We start from the raw sequence: 27,539 nt of genomic DNA on the forward strand, positions 1-27,539 counted from the left end.
TTGTTAAACTACTTACCTGAAGTAAAAACAAATCATACTTTGACAATCACGTCATTACAAATTGATTGGTCTATTAAAAGCAAATATATTACCACCCAATACCACCCATGTCACCTGCAAAAAATACAGAGAAACCACAAGGCATCCCATTCTCAAATAAGTCAACATAGATATACCCCATTTTCCCAATTGCTAAGTGTAACATTCCAGCTAAAAAAAAAAAGGAACAGATTGACCATGGATATGTTATTTTAATTGTTCATAGTTCTTTCCAAAAAATAATTTCTTATCTAGCACTGGTCGCGCTGGTCTGATTCGTAAGTTCTGAAGACTAAGTGCAGTAATAAAAAAAAATGAGAAAACTTTCAAAGAAATACAAATGTGACTAACGGTATTCTGCCGACTGTGGAGTCTGGCTGCTGCTTGTAGGCTCTTCGTCTACTGAAACTGACTTCACCTTGCTTTGGACAGTCTCTGGCATTGATCCTAGCTCGGACTAGGAAGTAGTGAGTGAGTATGGTTTTATGCCACTTTTAGCAATATTCACGCAATATCATGGCGGGGGGCACCAGAAATGGCTTCACACATTCTACCCATGAAGGGAATCGAACCCGGGTCTTCGGCGTGACGAGCGAACGCTTTAACCACTTGGCTACCCGACCGCCCGACTCGGAAGTGACAAGAGGTCAGTGTTAGATTGCTCATTATGTTGGGTAAACCTTGTCAGAACATCCCTGTACAATCACAGATGTGCCTTGGCCCATTTCCTCCATTAGGATTTGGCTTGACGTGTGCTCTGACACCTCATATGAAGATAAAACCTCCATACTGATATATCGATGGTATATCTCTGGGACCATGCTTCTTATTGGTCCCACAGGAGAGGTCGTGTCCCCTATAAAATACAAGACAATTGGGAGATAAGAGAACATAAAACAATGTCCTACAGAAAGTTGATAAGTATTAAGTGTCCTAATGCCATTGTCACCGGCCAAATAATTAAAATGTAAACAAAAGTAGAACACATATCTTTCTCAATTAAGTCATATATTACTGAAAAGAAGTAAAAGAACACCTGATTCTTTCATTTACCATGATCAATCTATAATTAGACTCACTGTAGTAATGGTAAAAAATCAATGTCCTCTCATTTCTTTTGAGTATTATAGAGAACCCCCAAATTACTGTTGCTTGATATAGTTACTCAGTAATGAGTATTTTAGAACATGCTTCAATTTTCATAAAATATTAAAATAAGACAAACACTAATTATGGTTACAAAACTTGGACGTAAAATCATAATGTGACAATCACGTTGTTAATGATATTGATTGGTTTTAAGAAATGAAGTATATTACCATCCAATATTGCGAATGTCACCTGAAAACAATTGAGAGAAACCACAAAGCAACGCATTCTCAAATGAATATATGAACATGCATACAATCAAACTTGAACCTACACTTCACTGATGTATTTTCTCTGTTTAGTTAGGGCCGGTCATTTATTACAGGAGATGGGTGGCTCAGAGGTGTCTGATGCAGTAATGTACTGACACTTCCCTAAGGCTTGTCATATTCCCCTTCCCTCCCCATGTCCTTGTAGGTTTTTTTTCAGGACATTCCCTGAAAGAAAAATGCAAAAGCACTACAGTGTTTTTATTATGAATTGTCCAAATTTTTCATGACCCACTCTGAATGAATATGTGTATTATTTCTTAATGACTCTCACTTAGAAACGGTCACATTTTTGGGTGACCCACCCCTGATTCTCTACCCCACCTCCCTTAATAAATGGCAGGTCCCCTTGTAGATCTGATATGTACGTGACAGCCGGGTATATTAGCAAATATTTGAATCAGCTCGTGGAAATAACCCGGAATTACTCTGCTGTATCTGAGTCATTGCTTTATGCGAGTCATGACATGGGTGTCTCCACATACAACAGTGATTACCTTACTAACATAATCTTCATAGCGGATATTGCGTGCTATGTTGTGTTTATGTAAGGAGTAACATTTTCTTGTGAACACAAACAATCCAAAAAAGAATCATCACTAGTGTACCCCCTTCCCTGTATGGCTCAAGCTGTTTCACCACTAGATTGTACCGTCAAAACCAAAAGAAAATGTGCTTTTAATTCCTTACATGAACCACAGGACCATGTAACTAATAATACTAATAACAACAAGAAATGAGAGGGTTTTTGTTATTATTATTAGTTACATGGCCCTGTGCATAAACACAACATCGCACGTAATCTCCGCTATGAAGATTATGAGGTAACGGTGTTATAGTGCTTGACAGATTGAAATAGGAACCGTTTTGTCCGTGGAGGTTGAAATGGTAACTATTTGGCAACATAACCAACCTGATAACACTCTCTTGTTGACCAAGTTTAGAATTTCTTCTGCTGTCATACTTAAATTTCCCTTAGACGCCATTTTGGATCGAGAAAGAAGCGACCACAGCCAGCGATTGGCGCGATTGCAAGCGACCTTGCCTAGCGCTTTGTAACGCGACCTTGTACCTACACCACGTGAAACGGGTCTAATAAAGTCTTATGACGTCATTCCCTTAGCAATTGGCACCAATGACGTCATGTTGCAAGGGGCATAAGCCATGGTGTGTTTATTATGGCTGGTTGGTTTGTTGTTTAATATGACGTTTGTCTGTAAAAAATAAAGTCTGGACCAGACAATCCAGTGATTAATATCATGAGCATCGATCCACGCAATTGGGATCGATGACATGCATCAACCAAGTCAGCGAGCCTGACCACCCATCCTGTTAGTCGCCTTTTACGGCAAGCATGGGTTGCTGAAGACCTATTCTACCCCCGATATTCACGGGTCGTGTTTATTATGGAAATAGAACTCTCGGTAAATGTGAAAAATATGAACTGATTTAATGAATATAATAAATTAGATACTTGTGATATTTTTATTGTTTTGCCTCGGAAAATACTAGGTAAATACTTTTCATGATGAAAAAGTACAAGAAAAATAGGTTTATTTTTCGCGTCCAAGATTATTGCACTTATATAGCAATGTGCATGTGTGTGTGTGTGTGTGTGTGCGTGTGTGCGTGCGTGCGTGCGTGCGTGTGTGTGTGCTTGTACTAGTCCGTACTGATGCCGATTAATAGTGCTGGCCCACTGTGATACCATGCCGCAGTTTAACATGAATACCCCAGACCTTCTGCTCTCTGGGCGGACACTCTACCACTAGACCACGGAGGCGGTCCGCAACCATCAGTGTCTCAGTTGGATGCTTGTCATTATTTACAGACCACCTTCATATAGCTGGAATATTGCTGAGTGCGGCGTAAAACAACAAACCAACCAACCCACGATTCGGCCTAAAATCTGTAGATGTCATTAAAAATTTCCAAATTGAATTAAAAAATTCCCAATACTAAGACAGATAGACAGACAAATTTATTCAGGAATAAAGGCCATCGTACGACAATACAACAATACACATATTTAAATATCCTGCATACAAGGGTATCAATATTAAATAAGTGTTTTATCATTTCTCATTGTAAAGGTTTTAGTTAAGAATAGACCAATGTTAAATATAGTAAGTCTCTTAAGGATTCATAATGTGGATATATTTTTCAGTCGTTGGACAATCTGTATAATATGGATGTTTATGTTGCTTTCTTAGCTGGGAGTCATATAATATATTTAATTCAATGGATAGGTTTATTTTAATGGACAGGTTTAAATTATTGCATTGAATGCGATATCCAAACACAATGTAAAACTGTTCCAAAAAGTTCCAATTTTGAACAAATTAACAATTTGTTCCCTTAGTATAGAATCCTGGACAAATCCCGGCTAGAGGGATAGTGCTGTGATCCCTTTGTAAAACATCTGAGATCACTTGGCCGACAGTCTGGCTCTGTCAAATCAATCTTAGTGTCATGACTGTCAAACATAACTATTGCAGTGCTGTGATCCCTGTGTGAAACATCTGAGAACGCTAGGCTGACTGTCAAGGCTCTGTCAAATCAATCTTAGTGTCATGACTGTCAAACATAACTATTGCAGTGCTGTGATCCCTGTGTGAAACATCTGAGAACGCTAGGCTGACTATCAAGGCTCTGTCAAATCAGTCTTAGTGTCATGACTGTCAAACATAACTATTGCAGTGCTGTGATCCCTGTGTGAAACATCTGAGAACGCTAGGCTGACTGTCAAGGCTCTGTCAAATCAATCTTAGTGTCATGACTGTCAAACATAACTATTGCAGTGCTGTGATCCCTGTGTGAAACATCTGAGAACGCTAGGCTGACTATCAAGGCTCTGTCAAATCAGTCTTAGTGTCATGACTGTCAAACATAACTATTGCAGTGCTGTGATCGCATTGTGAAACATCTGAGAACGCTAGGCTGACTATCAAGGCTCTGTCAAATCAGTCTTAGTGTCATGACTGTCAAACATAACTATTGCAGCGCTGTGATCCCTGTGTGAAACATCTGAGAACGCTAGGCTGATAGTCTGGCTCTGTCATGGGGGGCTGTGAAGTCTGGATGGGGACAAACAGGAATAATGCCGAAGGGGTTGATAGTCTTGTGGCTTCCCTGAAAGCAGATATCAGACAAGGTGACTCTACTTGCTGTTACAAGTGACTCTACTTGCTGTTACAATTGACTCTACTTGCTGTTACAAGTGACTCTACTTGCTGTTACAGGTGACTCTACTTGCTGTTACAAGTGACTCTACTTGCTGTTATAAGTGACTCTACTTGCTGTTACAACTGACTCTACTTGCTGTTACAGGTGACTCTACTTGCTGTTACAAGTGACTCTACTTGCTGTTACAAGTGACTCTACTTGCAGTTACAACTGACTCTACTTGCTGTTACAAGTGACTCTACTTGCTGTTACAAGTGACTCTACTTGCAGTTACAACTGACTCTACTTGCTGTTACAGGCGACTCTACTTGCTGTTACAAGTGACTCTACTTGCTGTTACAGGCGACTCTACTTGCTGTTACAAGTGACTCTACTTGCTGTTACAATTGACTCTACTTGCTGTTACAAGTGACTCTACTTGCTGTTACAAGTGACTCTACTTGCAGTTACAACTGACTCTACTTGCTGTTACAGGCGACTCTACTTGCTGTTACAAGTGACTCTACTTGCTGTTACAGGCGACTCTACTTGCTGTTACAACTGACTCTACTTGCTGTTACAACTGACTCTACTTGCTGTTACAGGCGACTCTACTTGCTGTTACAGGCGACTCTACTTGCTGTTACAAGTGACTCTACTTGCTGTTACAGGCGACTCTACTTGCTGTTACAGGCAACTCTACTTGCTGTTACAAGTGACTCTACTTGCTGTTACAGGCGACTCTACGTGCTGTTACAGGCGACTCTACTTGCTGTTACAGGCAACTCTACTTGCTGTTACAAGTGACTCTACTTGCTGTTACAGGCGACTCTACTTGCTGTTACAGGATTCTACATGCTGTTACAAGTGACTCTACTTGCTGTTACAAGTGACTCTACTTGCTGTTACAGGCGACTCTACTTGCTGTTACAGGCGACTCTACTTGCTGTTACAAGTGACTCTACTTGCTGTTACAACTGACTCTACTTGCTGTTACAGGTGACTCTACTTGCTGTTACAAGTGACTCTACTTGCTGTTACAGGCGACTCTACTTGCTGTTACAGGCAACTCTACTTGCTGTTACAAGTGACTACTTGCTGTTACAGGCGACTCTACTTGCTGTTACAGGCGACTCTACTTGCTGTTACAAGTGACTCTACTTGCTGTTACAGGCGATTCTACTTGCTGTTACAGGCGACTCTACTTGCTGTTACAAGTGACTCTACTTGCTGTTACAGGCAACTCTACTTGCTGTTACAAGTGACTCTACTTGCTGTTACAGGCGACTCTACTTGCTGTTACAAGTGACTCTACTTGCTGTTACAGATGACTCTACTTGCTGTTACAGGCGACTCCACTTGCTGTTACAAGTGACTCTACTTGCTGTTACAGGCAACTCTACTTGCTGTTACAAGTGACTCTACTTGCTGTTACAAGTGACTCTACTTGCTGTTACAGGCGACTCTACTTGCTGTTACAGGCGACTCTACTTGCTGCTACAAGTGACTCTACTTGCTGTTACAGGCGACTCTACTTGCTGTTACAAGTGACTCTACTTGCTGTTACAAGTGACTCTACTTGCTGTTACAGGCGACTCTACTTGCTGTTACAAGTGACTCTACTTGCTGTTACAGGCGACTATGTTTGTCTCAGAGGTGACTAACGTGATCGGGTGGTCAGGCTCGCTGACTTGGTTGATGCATGTCATCGTATCCCAGTTGCTTAGATCGATGATCATGATGTCAATCACTGGATTGTCTGGTCCAGACTCGATTACTTACAGACGCAGTCATATAGCTAGAATATTACTGATTGCAGCGTTAAACAACAAACAACTTGCTGTTACTATGGTTACAAGACACCTCATTAACTCAAACTTCATTTAAGTGGGTTGTTTTCATGTCTTTGTGTCATGTCATGGTCTTCAACTGGGATATATCACAAATAATTTGGCACATCTTTTGCATTTCACAATGCTGATTGGTCAGTTGAAGTGATATGAGTCCACATGATTGATTCATTGTAGAGCACAATATATTATGTTATCTATTGTCCATGATGCCACAAGTAGATAACATTACCACACACGAGCAATAGGGTGACTCTGTAGGATTAACATTTTTCAGTTGTTAACTTTATGAAACTAATCCAAGAATATCTAACAGGTGAATTCTACAGTTGAACTCTGCAGGTGAGCTCTACATGTATCCCACAGGTGTATCCTTTGGGTATATTTTACAGCTGGGCTCTACAGGTATCCTATGGGTATATCTTACAGCTGTGCTCTACAGGTATCCTATGGGTTTATCTTACAGGTGTAATCTACAGGTATCCTATGGATATATCTTACAGGTGTAATCTACAGGTATCCTATGGGTATATCTACAGGTGTAATCTACAGGTATCATATTGGTATTTCTTACAGGTGTATTCTACAGGTATCCTATGGGTATATCTTACAGGTGTACTCTACAGGTATCCTATGGGTATATTTTACAGGTGTATTCTACAGGTATCCTATGGGTATATCTTACAGGTGTAATCTATAGGTATCCTATGGGTTTATCTTACAGGTGTACTCTACAGGTATCCTATGGATATATCTTACAGGTGTAATCTACAGGTATCCTATGGGTATATCTACAGGTGTAATCTACAGGTATCATATGGGTATTTCTTACAGGTGTATTCTACAGGTATCCTATGGGTATATCTTACAGGTGTACTCTACAGGTATCCTATGGGTATATTTTACAGGTGTATTCTACAGGTATCCTATGGGTATATTTTACAGGTGTATTCTACAGGTATCCTATGGGTATATTTTACAGGTGTAGTCTACAGGTATCCTATGGGTATATCTTACAGGTGTAATCTACAGGTGTACTCTACAGGTATCCTATGGATATATCTTACAGGTGTACTCTACAGGTATCCTATGGGTATATTTTACAGGTGTAGTCTACAGGTATCCAATGGGTATATTTTATAGGTGTAGTCTACAGGTATCCTATGGGTATATCTTACAGGTGTGCTCTACAGGTATCCTATGGGTATATCTTACAGGTGTAATCTACAGGTGTACTTTACAGGTATCCTATGGGTATATCTTACAGGTGTATTCTACAGGTATCCTATGGGTATATTTTACAGGTGTAGTCTACAGGTATCCTATGGGTATATTTTATAGGTGTATTCTACAGGTATCCTATGGGTATATCTTACAGGTGTAATCTACAGGTGTACTCTACAGGTATCCTATGGGTATATCTTACAGGTGTACTCTACAGGTATCCTATGGGTATATTTTACAGGTGTAGTCTACAGGTATCCAATGGGTATATTTTATAGGTGTAGTCTACAGGTATCCTATGGGTATATCTTACAGGTGTAATCTACAGGTATCCTATGGGTATATCTACAGGTGTAATCTACAGGTATCATATTGGTATTTCTTACAGGTGTATTCTACAGGTATCCTATGGGTATATTTTACAGGTGTAGTCTACAGGTATCCTATGGGTATATTTTATAGATGTAGTCTACAGGTATGCTATGCGTATATCTTACAGGTGGACTCTACAGGTGTACTCACATAGTAGTGTTTGATGATGTGCTCCATGTCGACGGTGGCCGACACCCCAGGGAGCTGATACATGTCTCGGGTGTATCCCCACAGGTTGGGGTAGTTCAGAATCTGACGTTGGTTACACTGAAACAAAGTCACAGGTCTTGCTTTTAATTACATGGTTTACAGATCTGCATCTATAAGGAGTAAAATATAAAAACAATAGAATTTCTTCTCATTTCAACTTTTTGTAAGATAAACTTAGAAGGCAGCATTAGAAACTGGCACTAGTCTATAGACCTTGCCAAACTGCTAAATAGTTAAGGTACCGGTATCCTAACGGCTAGCAGAAATTTTCCCTTTTAAACGGTGTTGCTGTGTTATTATCAGGACTAGTTTCTACCGCTGTAAGGCATCACTGTTCTTAAAACATTATTCTACCATAACACCCCCTTGAAATCTGAAAACTACTGAGATTGATAGCGTAATGTTCAGGTTATAACATGTATTTACATTTTTTTCAGTATTGTTAGGTCCTTTGGTATACAGATGTACACTCATTACATCCCAGGTCTGCATCCAAGGAGAGGATCAGAGATGAGTATCTAAGGCCTGTCAGAATCCAGTGAACACAGGTGTGACTCCCAGCCTTGCCTGACTGTTACTCTCGTTTTGTCAGCACCACATCCTATGCTTGTGGATTTAACCAACGTTATGAATGCCACCACTGGCTTTCCTCCCACATGATACTGACATGATGAGATCTTACTGAATAATGTATGAAGCAGGTTTAGACAAACTAATACTCACTCACCATGCAGCTAAATGTTTACCTTGAAATGTGTGTGGTAGACGTTGTCGAACCTGACAAGGGTTGTGAAGAGCCTGATGTCTGCCTCTGTGACCCGACTCCCTGTCAAGTAGCGCTGTTTACTGAGGATCTCTTCAACCTGACACACAAAGTACATCCATCTTAGAGAGTCAGTCTAAAATCAGCACAGGGCCACCACAGCCACGGGGGATCAAGTCCCTGGAAGCCAGTGCTTGCAGTGTGTGACACTACCCAGTGCTTGCAGTGTGTGAGACTACCCAGTGCTTGCTGTGTGTGACACTACCCAGTGCTTGCAGTGTGTGACACTACCCAGTGCTTGCAGTGTGTGACACTACCCAGTGCTTGCAGTGTGTTACACTACCCAGTGCTTGCAGTGTGTGTGACTATCCAGTGCTTGCAGTGTGTGACACTATCCAGTGCTTGCAGTGTGTTACACCACGGACTTGTATAACCTACCCAGTGCTTGCAGTGTGACACTACCCAGTGCTTGCAGTGTGTGACACTTACCCAGTGCTTGCAGTGTGTGAGACTATCCAGTGCTTGCAGTGTGTGACACTACCCAGTGCTTGCAGTGTGTGACACTACCCAGTGCTTGCAGTGTGTGACACGACCCAGTGTTCGCAGTGTGTGAGACTATCCAGTGCTTACAGTGTGTGACACTATCCAGTGCTTGCAGTGTGTGACGCTATCCAGTGCTTGCAGGTGATAGAATTAGACAAACACCTAGTATCTGAAATGAACATATTTTACAGAACAGTTATATAAATATAAGAAAAGGGAGCCAAGAGACTTTCTTCATTTCCAGAAACTGCAGTAATATAGACTTGCCAAATATCATATGCTTGCATGTGCTGTATTGGATATATTTGTTTCAGGGTCTGTATGACAGATTACATTTGAATCTTATTTCTGTCTAAACAATCTGATATGGCCTTGATGTTTAAGAGCGAGCTGTTCATGTATAGTGATGTAAGGGAGATAACTCTCATTACGGAAGTTCAGGGTGTTGTTATGATAGCGAGTGAATTGTATGGGTAAAGTTGACAGTTGTAAGTATAGAATGTCACCTTGAGTGTTTTGTGTGTTGTCATAGTGTTTTGGAATGATTGTGTGTGTTGAGATGATCGTTTTGTAAGTTGGATAATGAAAGTCTGACGAATAACAACGTTTGACCGGAAGCAACGAGGTCTGCTTTTAGCTTTTAGAAAATGGTAAGACCTCATCCTTAAAACTACTTGGTTTAACAACTTATAACAAAAACTGTTGGGTCAGTTGTCAAAATATGAAAAACATGTTAATAAGTACATCTTGTTTTTAATTGATTTCTAAAGTGATGTTGCTCAGGAGAAAAAACACAAATAAATGCAGCAGATTTTTAATGACTTATCAATGGGTTACCTTCCCACATTGACCTGCTTGAAATGTCTTTCAACAAACCTGACAGGAAGATAAAAAGATGGTTCTCAATGTCTTTACTTTCATTCCACATTTGTGAAATTTTCCGTTAGCAGCATTATGAAAGTAAGATCAAAATTAATTTCAGATTTACTTATGTTTATCCCTAAAATAACCTATATTAAGAACGAGAATCAATAAAATAAAGAAAAACAACAACATTTCATACGAAAATATAAAAAATTATTACTGCAATGTGAATATTAACATTTTCCAGCGTAACAATTCGGGTGGTAACAAAAAATGCTATCCTTTGGCTTCAGGTAAACTGTTTCCTGGAGGAAACAGGAGAGAACAAATAATGACAGTAAAAATGTAAATTTTGAAATGAAAGGTTCCTAGACAATTTTATATTTTTGTTTTTTAAATGGCTAAAAAGAGATGGCCTGATCTGTAAAACATGCTCACAATATAACATACAGATAAAGCTGGTCTGTAAATAATCAAATCTGGTTAAAACAACTTTGTGACTGATATTATGAGCAACGATACACTCAATCAAGGTAAATTACTGACGACACACAATAAACCAAGTCACAGAGCCTGACCACCCCATCCAATAGTTGCCTTGTACACAGACATGAGTGGTTGGGGACTGTTTCTCACTGGGACTCCCGAACGAGGGAGTAAAACAAGCAATTACACAGATATGGCCTGACAAAGAAAGTGTTGCTCAATCTTACACGGTCAAGTCCCTGGAACAGTTCAGTGATAGCGCTGTCGTACGCCTCCTGGCTCCGTGCAAACCCACAGCGGTAGACTCCATTGTTGATCTGGCTGCAACATGAAACAGTCAAAAGGTCATAATGTCGCCATGGTTTCTTTATCATTGAACCTCTCCTAATAACGACTAGGGTCATGATCATGCTCATACATAGCTCATGACTAGTTATATGATTGGTTAAGATTGGTGAAATAAACTATATGATTGGTTAAGAAGCTAGTAAGGTGCTAATCTCCGTTTACCCACGATGAGCACCCACAGACACTGTAGGTTTAATGGCCTGCCTGTACACCTCAAAAAGTGGGAAACTAAAACTAAACAATAACCATGTCTTTTCTTTTTTAAAAATGGTTTTAATATTTATAAAACAGTAATTCCACTCTGCTGTAAAGTTTATCTACGCCCACAATATGTCTTCAAAACATCACATCCCAAGTGTCATCATAGCTTCTTTGATAGGCATTTAGAAGTTGGAGTACTAAGTACTGTCATTATGGCTGTTTCCATGATTTTCATATTATCATAATCATCCTGGAATGACCGATATAATCCTCACTAATTTATCGGGACATCATCATAATGTGTCTCCATTGTCATCATCATAGCTTAAGATTGTAACTCACTTTTAACTCACTCACTCACACAAAGTCTTCAGCATTATCAATATGGCAGCACCCCCATTGTATATACCGTATTCGACGCAATAAGAACCCAGGGCGCTCTCAAAATTAGAAATAGGGGGCTCTTATTAGAGTAAAATTTTGGTGAAAACAAACAGTGTTGAAAGATCTTAAATTTCGTGGTTTATGCTGACAGCCTGAAATCATACCCAAAAAAAATCTGTGTGTATTATATACGACAGATATATTTTCCAGAATTTAATTGCCCATAATTAAGGGTGCATATAACACACGAGTCATATTATACACAAATAAATAAGTCTTGTGTACATTGATCAATTGGAAGGGGTGCTAATTGGGATTGTTCACAAGCCAATATATTAGCAAATATTGCCATGGGCGCATATTACGTCGAATACGGTAATACAACATCACCATGGTATAATATGAGTATATAATCAATATTATAATTGGATATCATAAAATCAATAACACCATGGTATAATGGTGTTATATAATGAACATCACCATGGTATAATACTTGTATATAATCACATCATCACCATGGTATAATCATATTACCCCAGTATCATCTTCACCATAGTAGGGGGTACGGGTGGCCCAGTCGTCTAAGGCGCCGCGATTCGCTGTGCAGAATTGCGTCCCTTGGGCGTGCCAGAAACCTATGATTGTGGGTTCGAATCCCGGTTCGCCCCGATTATGTTTCTAGGTTTGTCAGCACCATACCCGTGCTCGTGGGTTTCACCGAAGTGGTAAACGTCTGAGACCTGCATCACTTCGGGCTTTCCTCTCACATTAAGCTGACACGCCGCGATATAACTGGAATACTGTTAAAAGCGGCGTAAAACCCAACTCACTCACTCACTCACTCACCATAGTAACATCAACATTCTGGGGCATACCTGTCAACTCTCACGCAACTCGCGTGAGACTCACGCATTTATCACCTATGTCACGCTCACATGCAAGGTTGAGAAATTCTCACACATTCATATAAAATGTAGATAAAAATATTTTGAAACGCTTTTCTCTTTCGATTTATCACAGCGAGAAAAATCATTCAAAACCAGTTTTCGACCCCTCCACACACACCGGGGCACTTGCAGCCCCTGCATCCTGGCTTCTCACTCATTTAGACATCCAGGGGTTGGCAGTTATGCTGGGGTACTGTTTCATGATTATCATCACCATCAATAGCCAACATGAGAATATCAGGAACATCACTATTAACATATTATTGTGATTATTAACATCACCCAAGCAGAGATTTTGACAGAAATTCATAAATGAAGCGGATGTCCCCCCTTTCTGGATCTGAAACTATTGAACCAGTTGGGGAGTGTATTAAAGTTATAGCTTAAATCCTAGATGTGTGGCCAACACCATGTTTATCAGAAGGAAGAGTCCACTTTAATGAATAATTCATATCCTGGTAGGATAATGGCAGAGTGAGTGGACTGTTCCATCCTGTTGACAGCCTAAAGCTTGAGAACTAGGTGACTTCTTTCTGACAGGTCACTTCACCTACATCTGCATTCATACCTGACATCCCTTGGAGAATGGTTTCTCCCAACAATGGACCAATCCTTAAACACTTTGACCTTAAGACTTCTTCAAATTTCTGCTCCCTATCACTCATTATCACTGTCATTACTATGGTTACGTCAGTGAAATATTTGCATCTTTTGTTTTCTACTTAACTCATAGGAAAGTCAGTGATGATATGATTACTGGTAATATATACTGGTATGATTTCAATTTCCACCTTTTTAACCAGGATTTAGAGGTCCCTGGTAGCATATTTTCAATTTAAATATTCACATTATGGTTAGGTCCGTGTTTTACTAAATAGATTCTTTCAGTACACACTTTTATTTAAGATGTGAGATTCAATACCTATAATGTGGGGGTGATTTTGAACACAAATGAGCATCCACTGTAAGACATCCACTAAATGTTTGTACAGAAAGCTTGCTGTAAACCTCCCAGGCCTCTTGTACATGCGTGGAAAGTATACTGATATAAAAAACAAACATTGACAGCTATATATTGCATATTTAAAGGGAATTTTTCATGTTTCCTTAATTCAAATCAGGAACCTATAAAAAACAATGGACCAAGATTATTGCACTTACATAGCGTCGTAAATGCATGTGTGCTTGCGTGCGTGTGTGAGGCTGACGATTAACAGCGCTAGCCCACTGAGATACCATGCTGCAGTTTAACATGAATACCCCACTCAGAGTCATCTATATCCCCCGCCCATTTTAACACGTTATGGTCCCAAACCAGGTAACTGACCCAACATTTCTCTTAGCCCATGTCAAAATAGCTGCAATGGAAATTCTAAAATAAACATTTCTAAAACTCCTTAATATCAAAATGGCACCAGTTCAGTATGTGCTTTATATATAGACATGCAATGTTTTGCAAGGAAATATTTAACAGTTTATTTGTTATTCTCCATTAGTGAACCCACCCTATATTAAAACTTTAATCTAACTTGTTGCCATGGAAACATAAAAAATAAAAATATATAAAATTCCAAAATAGCAAAATGCACCTGTTCAGTATGTGCCTGGTAGACGTGCAAAATTTTGTAAGAAAGTATTTACCAGATTTTGAGTTACGCTCCGGAAATGAACACCACCCTTATAGAACCTAAGACAAAATTGTTGCCATGGAAACGTAAAAAAAAAAGAAGTTTCTGAAATTCCTATACAGCAAAAGGCACCAGTTCAGCCTGAGTCTGATAGACACGCAAATATCGTAGAGAAATAATTAACGGTTTCTGAGATATGCTCCGGGAACGATTTGGGCACGCATGCACGCACCCTGCCAACTTATTTGGGTCGGGGGATAACAAGCATGGATTGCTGAAGACCTATTCTAATCCGGATTTTCACGTGGACACAGTGTGTCATTTAGTTTTGACACTGAATGTTAACTTTTATCATGTTTAGGTTAGTTCAAATAATTATTTGTTTGTAACTTTTAGCTATCTAATCTGTTTTATATTGAAACCATATTTACCTTGCTGTGACTTTTTTTACTGATAAGACTTTGTTCTCATCAACATATTGTTGAATTAGGGCTGGTTCAATGTTAAATAGTACCTCAATTAAGGGACACAACTCAGCATAGCTAATTGCAAAATCTCAGACCATTTGGACACAGGTGCACCCAAGTTTGTTTGAGTAACCATGGTAACATGAGAGAAATGTTTCACTCACGGGTACACCCATTCATTGATGCCATCAATGACCGCCTGCAGGTCTGCTGGGTAGAAGTGCAGCTCACGCTGTTCCGATGTTTTACAGAATGCATTGAACTCCGTGTTTAGCATCCTGATAATCTCGCTGGACTCATTGTTGACGATTGTCTTCAATTGCTTGTCCCACAGAACAGGTACTGTGATGTTGCTTTTGTATTCTGAAACAATTAGGTTCAGTAATCATTCAGGACACATGCCACTTTCTCTGGTGACTTCTAGTTCTTTTCTTTCACTCCAAACAATACCCAATCACAAAAACAAATTGCAACTCAGAGAAGAACACATTGAAGGGAACTGGAGCTCATCTACTGAAACAATCACGGAAACCTAAGGAAAACAACTTATGGGCCTTATTCAGTTATTGTTTACAAATACCATCTTCCTGAGACAAGGAAGTTAACTGACTATAAAAGTCCAGTTTCCACCCTTGCCGAACTAGGCTGGAATTATGGAGTCATAATGAGTATATGCATAGTCCAATCAAAATCATGTAACAAAATCGACATCCGGTTTCTGCGGGATCGATTGCAGGATTTGCAAGACATGTGTACAGCTAACTCGTCAAAAGATATTTTCCAAAGCTTTTCAGGTTTCTAATCAAGGTGCATGCATGATTTGATGCACTTCGCAAAGTAAGACCAGTTTTATCATAATAAAGATCTTTATTAACAACCAGATCACCTTAACTGGGTGCCGCCATATTTTCTTAAAGGGGAAGTGTGCACGCAAAAATCACTTTCTTTCTTTTTCTAAACAAAACGCAATTTTAGAATTAATTAGTATCTGTGTTTGAAAATATACACTAATTTTTTTTCACAGTGAAAGTAGGAAGCTCACAATAGTGTTAAAATGATATGCCGTTATGAGGCCTTCGTTTGACGAGCGAAATAGGCCTGAGTTATCCCCCTTAGATTATGACGTAATTGGTGCCAATTCAACTGGGTCCCTGTCTATTCTCAACGCAAAAGATATCAAGGACCAGTTTGCGGTCAAACAACATGGTCTACGACACACTCCGGCGCAGTAGTGACTCAGCATAACACAATTCTGGCTGGCATCTGAGACGCTAGAATCACAAAACTGTACCTACACCACGTGAAGCGGCTCTAACAAAGCATGATGACGTCATAATGTTTATCAATTGGCACCAATGACGTCATATTGCAAGGGGCATAAGCCATGGTGTTTTTGTTATGGAAATAGAACACTTGGTAAATGTGAAAAATATAAATCGTTTTAATGCAAAAAATATGTTAATTAAATATGATGTTTTTATATTTTTGTCTATGACACTTCTATGTTAACACTTTTAATGTGGAAAAAGTACAAGAAAAATTGGTTCATTTCCGTGTGAACTTGCCCTTTAAGCAAATGCAAGTGATATGAGAAGTGGAATCTGATTGGTCAATGGGAGGGACATAGAAGGAACATAACTCGTAATAGCCACTGGTGGTGCTATGATCAAGCCCAGAAATTCTTGGTTTCTGGCGCTCGTTTGAGACAAATGACTACAAATCCGAAACAAACTGTTCCATGATCTCCCACTCAACTGCCATGCACACGTGGCTGGTAACACGAGGACGAGGGTCAGGTGAAAAACATTTAATCACTTTCCTCGGAGTCAAAACTGTCGGGTGAACAAAAACAGGGACCATGTGACTACTGTCATCCCCATTCTGGCAATTTACGATACTCCTGTTCTATTATTAGCACATGGTCTTCTGCACTTTGTCATCAACCATAAAATGATGCACATGTAGGATATTTCACATCAGATAATGTCCAAGTCGTGTTGTGTCTGTCCACAAATCATAGAGTTTTTCATTTCAGTACTCAATAAACTTATCAGAGTGCTCTGTGGATGTGGGCAGGTATTACTGACCCTTCATGCATCCCATCCTTCCCCAGTTTGGGCGGCTATTCATATTGGACTGACATTTCTGGAACTTAATTATGAATGAGCTCATTTGGCAAAAAGAGGACAAAATATGTTTCAATTTATTTCTGTGACTACAATATATATATATTTATATACAATATTACACTAGAGACCATATACCGATATGATATATATATATATACCATATCGGTATATGGTCTCTGGTGTAAATGAAAATTGCAGATTTGCCTAAAATGATTTGTACATGAGGCATTTTATGGAAGCTTCTGACATAGGAGTTGTCTCCACATTGTAAATTGTCAACCAAGTCCAATCTCATTAAAACCAGATCTTTCACTCTGATATGGTAGCTCTCTGCGTGAAGATCTGATAAATTCTCCTTGGAGCCCGCATCAGGTGATCTTACTTATCAGCCAATCAGCATCAAGGCTTCTAAAATTGAACTGTCGAGGGAATATTTATTCTGTGTGGTTTTCTTTTGTTTAAATTGAAATCTCCAGATCAAGGTGATAAAGATGAAGAAGAACTGTTTTAGAAAGCTGGCTGAATCCTTTGTTATGTCTTACTCCATGAAAAATACTTTTTCATCAAGATATACACCAAACACACCCCTAAGGATGTAGAAACAAAATAAATCCTCATGCAAATTTGGAGTTGTATACCAAGTAAATATCTGCAAAGAGAAATCCCATTTTTTAAAATAAATTCACAATTTGACAAATTCAGACAACTTACAAATTACCTGGGTCAGCTTTCATGTAGATTTCCTTCAGGTAGCTGGCACCGTTCAGGGAGTCAAGTGTACATTTAGGCTTCTGTAAACAAACGTGGTGATGCTGAGGTCACGTGACATGTTCACGATAATAATCATCACAAGACAGATCTGGCAGTGTTGGCTGTTGGGGCCAGAGTGTGCATGATGATTGTGAAAAACAGTTTTTTCGAATTGGGTTTTATTAGGTCTTTTCTCAGGACCATGTAACTAATAATAACAAGAGTTTGCCACTAACGCGGCTATATCCCTCGCCCCTGTTGCAGAATTTATGACATAATTAAATATAAACAAACCCTAAACTTTTTTAACCGAGGTGGAACTTGTCATGGAAATTGAGTTTGGAACCTAAGTCCATCTGGTTGTGATGGAAACGTAAAAAAATATAAATTTCTAAAATTTCTAAATAGCAAAAGGCACCAGTTCAGCATGTACCTGACAGACCTGCAAAGTTTGATGAAAAAATATTGAATTGTTTATGAGTTATGCTCCAGAAACGAACCCTACCCTCACAGAACCTAAGTCCATCTTGTTGCCATGGAAACGTATAAAAATAAAAATTTCTAAAATTTCTAAATAGCAAAAGGCACCAGATCAGCAAGTTTGATGAAAAAATATTGAACGGTTTATGAGTCATGCTCCAGAAACGAAACGTGACGGACGGACGGACGGAGCCCATTTCTATATCCCCCGCCAACTTTGTTGGGCGGGGGATAATAACAGCCAAACTTACAAGGCGGCTTCATCTACGAGTTTGTTTCTTATTATTAGTTACATGGCGGCCTCGTCTGCGAGATTTGTTGTTATTATTAGTTACATAGTCCCGTGGTCTTTTGAAAGAAAAAATGGTTGTTAGTCAAGTATCATATGACTACATATGCAGAGCTCTAGATAAGATGTTGTTTTCTTGGCGTATTTTACCCAGGGGTTTGATTTTGATTGGGTATACAAAATTTTTAGAGGGTAATCTTTTTTTTTTACTCACCCGTTTCTTGACATTTTTATTTAACCTCTTTCTCAACAATCCCTGTAAATCATTTAAAACTAAATTAATAGTATTATGCCCGTCTGCGTCTGCTTGAGGCTCCCTCACCGGGAAGCCATTTTTGTTTGTTACTTGATATACTCCATCGTTTCCAGAATTGGTTGCACAATATTGATAATATGTTAGTATGTTGAAAAATGTTGATATGTTCATCGGTTTCTTATTGAATGTATAGTGTAGAGGACTACTTCAGATTGGGATTGGTAATATAATTTTGTAAGAAAGTCGCTGTTCTTTTAATCACCCATCAGTGTATGGGCGGTCAAAATACATGTACTAATGTTAGGCAGATGTTGGATTACACAGTATACTGTATTTATAAAAAGGCCCTATATATGTGTGACGTCAGACGGTGAGTGCACGAGGAATGACGTAATACATTGTGCACCCCGGCATGCAGTTATCATACACACAGCGGAACAAGCCGATTAAACTCGGAATGTTTTACAAATTGCAGCACCATCTGGCGTTCTTTATTGTCAACGTCCTTTCGTGCTCTCTGGCATTCTTTAATGAAAACGTCCTTTCTTGCTCACTGACGTTCTCTATTGAAAACGTTCTTTCGTACACATTGTTCTTTCTTTTCTTATGACGTCTTTCCGTAACATTTGACTATGAATATTGCATACTTTCGACATTTATTTCAACTTTGTATGTTTAACCGGCGTCTGTTTGTTTTGTATTTTGACCTTTAGTAGTAACATTTAAGTTCTTTATTCATAATATTTAACCTTAATTGCGTAATTTTGTCCTTTTTTTCGACTTTGTATTTTTTGACCAAATGGCCACCCATATCAGCGACTGTTAAACATACATGGACAGATGTGCTTTCAATTGGAATCTATCTGTATTCTAGTTTGTTTGTCGCACAAGCTTTTCCGAATGTAACTGTCGATAAGTGAATTTGGTGATAGGCTGACACACAATCATTATATTTAACACTTGTAATATATGCATTAGTTTTATATCAATAGCATATTTATAGTTTTTGTTGCGCATTTGATTTTTCTGCATATTCCAGTTTATTTAATGCGCATTATATGTAAATACACAGTTTATCTTGAGCTCTGCAAATATACAATGTACTCAAAGTTTCTTTTTTATCTGTATACTGCCTGAGAGTTGAATTTTATGAACTTTATATATACACATATATATACAAATACATTATGCTGGTTCTTCAGCAACCCATGCTTGCCGGCGATTTTACTTGTCGTAAGAAGCAACTAACGGGATCAGGTTGTCAGGCTCGCTGTCTTGGTTGATGCATGGCATCATATCTCAATTGCGTGGAAAGATGCTCATGATGTCCATCACTGGATTGTCTGGTCCAGATTCGATTATTTACAGACCGCCATCATACAGCTGGAATATTGCTGAGTGAGGCGTTAAACAACAAGCAAACAAACATTATGCTGCATCTGCAGTGTACTATTATTGTTTCTATGTACACCTGTGCACTAGCAACATTGTCTGTATTGCACCCTATGTTGAGGATCCCGAATGACCAAAGGTATTTGTATTGATGTTGCAATTAGATGTTCTTGTCAAACAACACAAATAAAGACATCAAAATATTTTTACAGAAATCATGGAAGTGTAAATTTTCAAAGCTCACCTGATCAGTGAAGTTCCACCCTCCCTCTCCCAACATCCAATCCACGACAGTACAGGAGATGACATCGTCCAACCCCTTCAGTGCTCGAAGTATGAGGGCACGGTGGGCCCAGGGACACGCCAGGGAGACGTACAGATGGTAGCGTTTGGCCTCCGCTTTGAATCCACTTGATCCATCAGCTGGAGGAGACAGAAAAGCAATGTGATGTAAGGGAGATAACTCTCATTAGGTTCTGAAATGAACACTGGTCTGTCAGTGGTATAAGGAAATAGACTAAAAGGGTGGGATTGGAAGGTGTGGATTGAGTTTGTTATCTGGGGCGGAATGGGCAGGTGGTGTGGAATAGGGTTGGGTGGAATGAGATGGTTTGGTATGGGTAGCGATAGGGTGGGGTGGAATGAGATGGTTTGGTATGGGTAGGAATAGGGTGGGATGGAATGAGATGGTTTGGTATGGGTAGCGATAGGGTGGGGTGGAATGAGATGGTTTGGTATGGGTAGGAATAGGGTGGGGTGGAATGAGATGGTTTGGTATGGGTAGCGATAGGGTGGGGTGGAATGAGATGGTTTGGTATGGGTAGGAATAGGGTGGGGTGGAATGAGATGGTTTGGTATGGGTAGGAATAGGGTGGGGTGGAATGAGATGGTTTGGTATGGGTAGCGATAGGGTGGGGTGGAATGAGATGGTTTGGTATGGGTAGCGATAGGGTGGGGTGGAATGAGATGGTTTGGTATGGGTAGGAATAGGGTGGGGTGGAATGAGATGGTTTGGTATGGGGTGGAATAGGGTGGGGTGGAATGAGATGGTTTGGTATGGGGAGGAATAGGGTGGGGTGGAATGAGATGGTTTGGTATGGGGTGGAATAGGGTGGGGTGGAATGAGATGGTTTGGTATGGGGAGGAATAGGGTGGGATGGAATGAGATGGTTTGGTATGGGGTGGAATTGGGTGGGGTGGAATGAGATGGTTTGGTATGGGGTGGAATTGGGTGGGGTGGAATGAGATGGTTTGGTATAGGGTGGAATAGGTGTGGTTGAATGAGGCGGGGTGGTGTAGGTGGGTAGTTTGGTGTGAGGTGGTGTATGTTGCTAGTATGGTGTGGAGTGGTATAAGCTAGTGTGGTGTATGTTGTTAGTGTGATGTGGAGTGGTGTATGTTGTTAGTGTGGTGTGGAGTGGTGTATGCTAGTGTGGTGTATGTTGCTAGTATGGTGTGGGGTGGTGTATGTTGTTAGTGTGGTGTGGAGTGGTGTATGCTAGTGTGGTGTATGTTGCTAGTATGGTGTGGGGTGGTGTATGTTGTTAGTGTGGTGTGGAGTGGTGTATGCTAGTGTGGTGTATGTTGTTAGTGTGGTGTATGTTGTTAGTGTGGTGTGGAGTGGTGTATGCTAGTGTGGTGTATGTTGTTAGTGTGGTGTGGGGTGGTGTATGTTGTGAGTGTGGTGTGGAGTGGTGTATGCTAGTGTGGTGTATGTTGTTAGTGTGGTGTGGGGTGGTGTATGTTGTTAGTGTGGTGTGGAGTGGTATAAGCTAGTGTGGTGTATGTTGTTAGTGTGATGTGGAGTGGTGTATGTTGTTAGTGTGGTGTGGAGTGGTGTATGCTAGTGTGGTGTATGTTGCTAGTGTGGTGTATGTTGCTAGTGTGGGGTGATGTATGTTGTTAGTGTGGTGTGGAGTGGTGTATGCTAGTGTGGTGTATGTTGCTAGTATGGTGTAGGGTGGTGTATGTTGTTAGTGTGGTGTGGAGTGGTGTATGCTAGTGTGGTGTATGTTGTTAGTGTGGTGTGGGGTGGTGTATGCTAGTGTGGTGTATGTTGTTAGTGTGGTGTGGGATGGTGTATGTTGTTAGTGTGGTGTGGAGTGGTGTATGCTAGTGTGGTGTATGTTGTTAGTGTGGTGTGGGATGGTGTATGTTGTTAGTGTGGTATGGAGTGGTGTATGCTAGTGTGGTGTATGTTGTTAGTGTGGTGTGGGGTGGTGTATGTTGTTAGTGTGGTGTGGAGTGGTGTATGCTAGTGTGGTGTATGTTGTTAGTGTGGTGTGGGATGGTGTATGTTGTTAGTGTGGTGTGGAGTGGTGTATGCTAGTGTGGTGTATGTTGCTAGTGTGGGATGGTGTATGTTGTTAGTGTGGTGTGGAGTGGTGTATGCTAGTGTGGTGTATGTTGTTAGTGTGGTGTGGAGTGGTGTATGCTAGTGTGGTGTATGTTGTTAGTGTGGTGTGGGGTGGGATAACAAACAGTACAACTATGGCAATATTATCAGAAATGTTTAGTTTGCAACACAGTTGTCATTGTCATAATGCCCCAACACAATGAACAATCACTGCAAAAATTTATTTGGAAAAAAATCGATGTCTCCACACAAAATGTTGCTTTGTTTTGCCTCGCATAGAATCAAATTTACTTTCAGAGGATTGTGATATCACCCCTCCCAAAGTCATGAAATGCGAGATATTCCCTTTGTAATACATGTTTTAATCAACTTTAGATACATCACAGACTATATAAAATGCTTTCATAATATTGATGCTACTTGTTTTCCCTGTAATCAGAGGACCATGAAAGTAATACTATATCAAATATTGATTGTGTGTTGTTTAACCTGCACTACATCCACATGACGGCGGAATGTAAATAATTGAGTCTGGACCTGACAATCCAGTGATTAACATCAACAGCATCGATCAACGCAATTCCGATACTATGACACATATCACTGGACCACAGGAACTCGATATTGCTCTATGTAAAAGAATACGCACCCCTATACTACATAGGTGTCCTATATTTTTACTAAGAGCAATATCGAGTTCCTGTGCACAGGACCGGGTAGATACAAATCTATAATACTGAACTCAATGCCGAAATCTCACGCAAGGCCTCGTGTGATATTAGGGCATCGACTTTGTTAATATAGACTTTTTTTATGTGGTCCTGTGCAACCTCTGAAGTCAGCAGCCGTGACCACAGGAGTCTGTATCTAAAAATAGACGCCCTCATGCATATTCATGACCATCTCCACACGCGAGCCCGAAGGAGATGGTCATGAATATGCATGAGGGCGTCTATTTTTAGATACAGACTCCTGTGCCGTGACCACCAGATCAGATTAGTCGCCTCTTTCTAACCAAATCTATACCGTATCGTCACGGGTGAATGTAATATATACTAAGTTAGTTAGTGTCATGTTTCTAGGCCTGTAAGAGTTATTTCAAGCCTGTCGCTAAAACAATGTAATAAAGTCGATGAACATCAAACGTAACGCTCAAGATTATTTCAAATGAATAACGCCGCGGCAAGTCTAGGCACAACAATGACTTGCAGTTTGTCTCACCGGTTACAGCATTCCTGAATGCAGACTGTTTCCTGACAAAAGCTCCCTTCTCGCTTATTGACGACTTCCACGAGCCAGTCGCGTTGTTGCCACTTCCACCTGAGCTCATTTTCGCAAAGTTTGACAGATGTGTAGCCTTTCCAAACACCAACAACTTCGGAGCAGACAACAGAGTGATCGCCGATCTCCGCATGTGTCCGTGAAATAACCGACTGTGGTTGGAAAACCACCCGAATGCTTCCGATGTTCTGATCAGCCCTAGCAACGAGCGGCTGGAACCGAAAACGCGTAGAAGCATAAATTACACAACACATCTGAATGACAATGTTATGTTATATTTTATCACTTCAGATAGAACATGTTATCCCAATACAAAATTGCATTATGTTGGTCAATATTAGTATATATGAAGTTAATCTATTGTGATACATATTAAATACATGTAAAATAGGTTAGGCAAATTTGTCAATTCAGCATGATTATGCAAAAAGGCTGCGGCATGACGAGCAGAAGGTCATAAATTTATCGTTTTCACATTTCGTGTACGAGACATATTTTCCCGTATGATATAAGCTTAAGTGATATTTAAGTTTCGTAATATTTGGGATAGAATTTGAGCATATTTGGTAGAAGATATATTGCTCTGTTGCAATTTAAAAAAAGTGCAAGACGTCATTATGTTTTTCTTTAACCCTAGTAATGATATATTAAAACAACTAAACCGACATTACGATTCATGACGATTGTTAATGTTATATTAACAAAACAAAACACAGCATACGATTGATTCATGACATTTACCTGTGACCTATGACAACATGGTTTCACACGAGTGAGTGAGTGATTATTGTTCATGACACAGTTATGATTTCTCCATCTATAACTTGGGCTCCCCAAACCACTGGTCAATAGCATGAGCAACCAGTCCAGCTTTAGGCTATATGTCACACATGTTAGCCACGTGATCCTTATTTCAGTCAGCTCTTGCGACGGATAAGCATGTACTATGCTGGCTGGCTGCCGGCCGCATGGAACTCTGGGTAAAAATGTGCTCAAAGGAAGACACGTCCAGTTTCGAATCCAATCTGTCGTATAATGGAACATCATAAGCACGTGATTAAAACGTCATACTGCATTACAACTGAAATCAGTGACGTCATCAAAAGATACTCTGGGCTTGGTGGGAGCTGCAAGCGCAAGGTAAGTCCTAATTTTGGACTTGAACTTTCTAATGTTTTGTTCCCGGTCGAAATAGCAACATTCTTAGAGTAACATGTTCAGCCTTGTGCGAATAATTGTATTAAGCCACGTTATCCAAATAATGTAAAAATACTATATCTGAAGTAGATTTTGAATTCCACCAAATTAAGTAATTTGATAGATCTACCCGAAAAATGAAGACACCTAGTACAATTTTTAGAGATTAGCACTTTTTATTGTTCTCAATTAGGCATCATGGGGTATATTATGGACTACGATTACGAAATTGTCGGATGAGGCTAATATCCTCGTGTTATCAGTGTTCCCGCTGGCTCTTGAAACTGCCAGTCCTGTTGGACTGGTAACTCTAAAAATTGCCAGTCTCCCCTAATATTTGTCAGTCCAAACTTTCAACAAATAAAATAACGTATGAAAATTACCTGGTTATAATTCTTTCAACATCATGTTCAATGCAATGATGTCATCTCTGAAGTAGCTTAGTTAGATCTACACATTATTCACACAAAGTTCAGTCACAATTATCTAATCTTTTTTTTGACATTTCAAGATGAAGTCACTACAAATATTGTTAACCTTGAAGCAAAGTAAAATATTAACTCCTTGCACTAAAAATCGACGAGGGGAAACTCTGATGGTAAAAGACAAGCTGACTTTGTTTGAAAAATATACTTATATGAATATCACAGATTAATAAGACACTTTATTGCCGGTCCACAAGGACTGGCAGTCACATGAATTACCGGTCCAAGCCTAATTTTACCAGTAAAAAACTGGTAAATACCGGTAAACGGGAACACTGGTTATGGAAGTTCGATCACTTATGAAAAGTCGCTGAATATTCATAGTAACATAATATCTATAGGTTTACCTGTATGTAGATCTCATGCGTAACCCACCTTTCTTTCAGGGGTTCTTAGGCTCCGAGAGCCCAATGTACATCACGCAAAAAGTGGCCACCCAATAAAGGTATGAGAAATCAATACCAGATATACACCCCGAATATTTTAGGAATGTAAGCAAGACTCGCCACGGTTGACCCTCGAGGTCAGTGAGAAGGGGGGTAACTCTCAATGCACTTATATATTACTCCGCTTTCTATTTTTACTCGTACAGTTGGAATGTTGAGCTCAAGGGTAAAGATATTGATTATATCTTAAAACCTATGATATTTCAGTGTCATTGTATATGTATTATAGAGCGTGTACATAGTAATGGTTAAAAGAAAACCAAAAAAAGTTTATCATTTAAATGGTAAAGTGTGTGTGTATGCGTGCGTGCGTGCGTGCGTGCGTGCGTGCATGCGTGCGTGCATGCAGGCGCGCACTGTGTCCAAAATTCAGAGTATCACGAAATAAATGAAATTTACTCACAGAACCAGATGAATATGGGAATATTAGCACTGATTTATCACAGGTCCTTGGTCATATTTTTTTATTGTTTCTAAGGGTTTGTCATTATTTAAGTTGTGACATTTACCATGTCATGTTTAACAAAACGCTATGAAAATACATCCTCGTGACCGCTGTAGTGGCCCCGACAGCAGAGTTGGACGTCCACTTACGGCCAGTCGCCCACATAGTCAAAACTACCAGTAATGCCAGATGTTATCATTGTACAGGTGTGCAGAGCTACCCTGGTCCATCCGACTGTTTGGCAGCCATATCCAAGGGAAGAGGTTTTGTGCCTTAACGTACACTAGCGAGGGGTTCCATTCATACAGGCTAATGGTTGAAGAGAAAAGAATACATGTACATACACGTGAGTCTGTGTAAGTGCGTGCCAGACGGTTCAGTATTTTCCATTTTGTGTACTCTCTTTTTCTAAACGTTCAATATGTTTCTACGTAACTACGTTACTGAAGGGACCCGTGAAGATCCGGGGTAGAAGGGGTGTTCAGCCAAAAGGCGACTATGCTCGTCGTAACAGGCGACTAACAGGATCGGGTGGTCAGGCTCGCTGACTTGGTTGATACATGTCATCGGTCCTAATTGCGTGGATAGATGCTCATGATGTTAATCACTGGATTCTCTGGTCCAGACTCGATTATTTACAGACCGTGCACAACGAGCTCGTGCACATCCCTTACCAATGGCGGAAGGTGTCTGGTAAACTGCATTCTTGCCAGTCTATATGTTATTATGACAGTCTATATATTATTTTCAAGATTGTATCGATACTGGTATTGATAGGAAATTAAGAGAATATTAAGGACAGTTTAAAAGAACAATCTGTTCGTGCCAATACAGTATGAAGAAATTTGAAACAAACCTTGACATGCTAGAATGTTATTGGGTACCCGCAATGCGTTATTAAATCATCTGATTTAATTCCATCTGGTTAGTCCTTCTTGCAGTGTAACCTTGGCTTGTTCAACCACCGAAGCTCGTAGACATTCAGAGGATATCCGGTGTTGTACGTGTCCCACCAGAGCGTCATTCCGGTCATTCAACAAGTTGGAAGTTAGGACAACCGGTTACAACGAGGCGAGTGAGGCAACTATCACGTAATATGTTGTACAGTAAACTATGGTTAT

General features: G+C 39.9%; 1 protein-coding gene and 1 long non-coding RNA gene across 3 annotated transcripts; one reads left to right on the plus strand and one right to left on the minus strand.

Annotated features, from left to right (window-relative positions):
- Positions 1-3,423: 3,423 nt before the first annotated feature.
- On the minus strand, positions 3,424-27,404 carry LOC124116569 (glutathionyl-hydroquinone reductase YqjG-like). The gene is made up of 9 exons (XM_046477954.2): positions 27,275-27,404; positions 23,786-24,057; positions 20,453-20,631; positions 17,760-17,832; positions 15,077-15,275; positions 11,162-11,255; positions 9,025-9,141; positions 8,219-8,335; positions 3,424-4,589 (listed from the first exon to the last, which is right to left on the minus strand). The coding sequence occupies exons 1-9, from the start codon at positions 27,280-27,282 to the stop codon at positions 4,494-4,496; spliced, it is 1,155 nt and encodes a 384-aa protein (XP_046333910.2). The 5' UTR covers positions 27,283-27,404; the 3' UTR covers positions 3,424-4,493.
- Positions 24,909-27,489, plus strand: LOC124116571. Of its 2 annotated transcripts, none has more exons than XR_006858127.2 (4): positions 24,909-24,985; positions 25,914-25,972; positions 26,625-26,774; positions 27,360-27,489. It is a non-coding gene; the product is annotated as an uncharacterized LOC124116571 (long non-coding RNA). The 2 variants fall into 2 exon arrangements; XR_007218300.1 differs by having other exon boundaries at positions 26,625-26,764.
- The last annotated feature ends 50 nt before the right edge of the window (positions 27,490-27,539 follow it).

Source organism: Haliotis rufescens, unplaced genomic scaffold, assembly GCF_023055435.1.
Source record: "Haliotis rufescens isolate VD_foot unplaced genomic scaffold, xgHalRufe1.0.p SCAF_5, whole genome shotgun sequence".
NCBI lineage: Eukaryota > Metazoa > Mollusca > Gastropoda > Lepetellida > Haliotidae > Haliotis > Haliotis rufescens.